Source organism: Podarcis gaigeae, assembly GCF_964106915.1.
Source record: "Podarcis gaigeae genome assembly, chromosome: 11".
Lineage (NCBI taxonomy): Eukaryota > Metazoa > Chordata > Lepidosauria > Squamata > Lacertidae > Podarcis > Podarcis gaigeae.
This window is the reverse complement of record NC_139687.1, coordinates 6,244,958-6,247,623: the sequence shown is the minus strand read 5'-3', so window position 1 is coordinate 6,247,623 and position 2,666 is coordinate 6,244,958. Positions and strand designations below refer to the sequence as shown.

Here is a 2,666-nt window from a genome sequence, read left to right as displayed (position 1 = left end):
TCTCTTTTCCCCCTCAGGGACGCGTCATGAGGAGACAAGTGGTGGCGGGTGGGCAGGCAGCCCCTCTCTTGCGAGACTTCCGCTGCACTGCCAGGGGAAGCCGGAGGCGGCAGCGGCGGCTGAGGAGGTGGCCTGAAGGAGGAGGAAGAGGAGGGAATGGGGAGGGACTCAGAAGGGCAGCACTTCAGTGGCCGCCATGGCACCGCAACTGCCTTATGCCGGGCTCGCGGGCGAGAGTCTCTCTCCCTCGCCCCCCCCTTGGGCGGGGAGGGGCCGATGGAACTCCTCACACCAGGACGACGGCAGCCCCAACGTGCTGCTTAGCATACCCTCCAACCAGTGCACCTCTCTGCATCCCTTTCATAACTCTATTTTTATAAATCATTTGTCCATCCATAGTTCAAATTTTTACTACAAGTTTTCTGTCAAGCCTACTAATGTATGTAACTCTTTACAATAGCTTTTCAACTAAATTATAAACTTTCCCCATTCTTTATTAAAGAGGTCCTCTTCCTGTTTTCTAATTCTGCCTGTAAGCTTTGCCATCTCGACGTCGTCCATCAGTTTTGTCTGCCACTCTTCTTTGGTTGGAGTTGTAGACCCTTAGGATCATCTAGTCCAACTCCCTGCAAAACACAGTCAGTCGCAGCAAAAGCAGCATGGCTCCATCAGTGCCGTATTTCTGTATAAGCTAAGCAAAATCCCTTATTTGGGCTGCTGGTCCCTTATTTTCAAATCTGTAAGTTGACGAGCTATGGATCAGGGATGATGGGAGTTATAGTACAAAGCATCTAGAGGGCATCAGGTTGGAGAAAGGATATGTACACTGACCGGCCGCAGTTTTTCATGGGTCTTTTCAGCTATACCTAGAGATGCTGAGGATTGAACCTGGACCTTTGGCATGAAAAGCCTGTGGTCTACTCGTTCTGTCACCACCCCAACTAAAATAACCCCATTAACAGATGATAAAACTCTATAAACTCCCAGAAAGTCAACAGCTACTTGGTAGAGGCTTCATGCACATTCATCCTGCTATCTGCAGAGCATCTTACAGGAACAGCCCTCTGGCGTTTTTTAAAAGGAAGCAACCTATTTTCAGGGACTTATTCTGTGGCTGCCAGATGACTAGTAAAATAAATTAATGAACTATCTACAAATGTTGTTTTTTTCCCCCAGACTGAAGATACTTCATTTATATGGTTGCCACTTTGTGCCTGATCTGGACTCCATTAAAAGAATCAATAAAAACGTTGAAGTGCTGCATGACCTGACAGCTACTAAATTGTCATCTGAATGAGGAACTTCACAAAAAACAATTTTGATTCAGCAAAGATATATTATATTAGTTTTTCCTGCTCAGAGTTTTATTAAGAAGACGTACAAAGGTATAGAATCTACCTCTACTTAGCTTTAATCCAGATACTATCTCTGCTGCTACCGTATCTTCCATATCTGTGAAATAAGAGAGGAGAAAAGTGTCTACTTTGCACAAGGCTGTTGCAAGAGATACAGTTTAACATAATTTGAAAAAGTACAATAAACATAAATTGTGCTTAAAGTGTTTGACTTAATTCATATTTTATTCTTTATTTAAAAGTATGTGTAGAAGAAATATGAGGAATGGAAAAGCTATCTAGACACATATGAGCCTGCCACATACTACAGAGGTCCTACTTTTTCCCAAACCAACATTTGGCTTCAACAAAGGAAAAGGCTTTCTCTGTTGATGCACTCAGATTTATATTTATTATATTATATTATATTATATTATATTATATTATATTATATTATATTATATTATATTATATTATATTATATTATATTATATTATATTATATTATATTATTATATTATATTATATTATATTATATTATTATATTATAATATTTACACACACACACACCCTCTGACTTACCCTGATTAATTTTTCAAAAAAATAATAATGATTTTCACGTTAGCTGCATTTCTTTCTGTGCAAAGAAAAGTGTGATAGAACTATTTTAAATTGTTGTTGTTGTTGTTGTTTAGTTGTTTAGTCGTGTCCGACTCTTCGTGACCCCCTGGACCAGAGCACGTCAGGAACTCCTGTCTTCCACTGCCTCCCGCAGTTTGGTCAGACTCATGTTGGTAGCTTCAAGAACACTGTCCAACCATCTCGTCCTCTGTCGACCCCTTCTCCTTGTGCCCTCCATCTTTCCCAACATCAGGGTCTTTTCCAGGGAGTCTTCTCTTCTCATGAGGTGGCCAAAGTCTTGGATCCTCAGCTTCAGGATCTGTCCTTCCAGTGAGCACTCAGGGCTGATTTCCTTCAGAATGGATAGGTTTGATCTTCTTGCAGTCCATGGGACTCTCAAGAGTCTCCTCCAGCACCATAATTCAAAAGCATCAATTCTTCGGCGATCAGCCTTCTTGATGATCCAGCTCTCACTTCCATACTTCACTACTGGGAAAACCATGGCTTTAACTATGGCTTTAACTATACGGACCTTTGTTGGCAATTTTAAATACATAAATAAATAAATAAATACATAATCCAGTTACATAGGTAAAACTCAGCTAAGGAGCTGAAGTGGATCTACTTTTTTGTATGTGCTTAAGATGTGTGCAGGAAAACATGGTGAATATAGCCAAAACACATATTTTTGAATTGTGAATCACAAGTAGTG

The 2,666-nt window shown here is 40.7% G+C and overlaps 1 protein-coding gene across 1 annotated transcript in view; it reads left to right on the top strand.

The window, feature by feature from the left end:
• Positions 1 to 1,552, top strand: part of LOC310826719 (uncharacterized protein) — a 45,551-nt gene extending 43,999 nt beyond the window's left edge. Inside the window, exon 15 of the mRNA XM_083701914.1 lies at positions 1,177 to 1,552. Within this exon, the coding sequence (XP_083558040.1) occupies positions 1,177 to 1,297 (121 nt within the window). The 3' untranslated portion in view covers positions 1,298 to 1,552. The remainder of the gene's footprint in view (positions 1 to 1,176) is intronic.
• Positions 1,553 to 2,666: the final 1,114 nt, after the last annotated feature.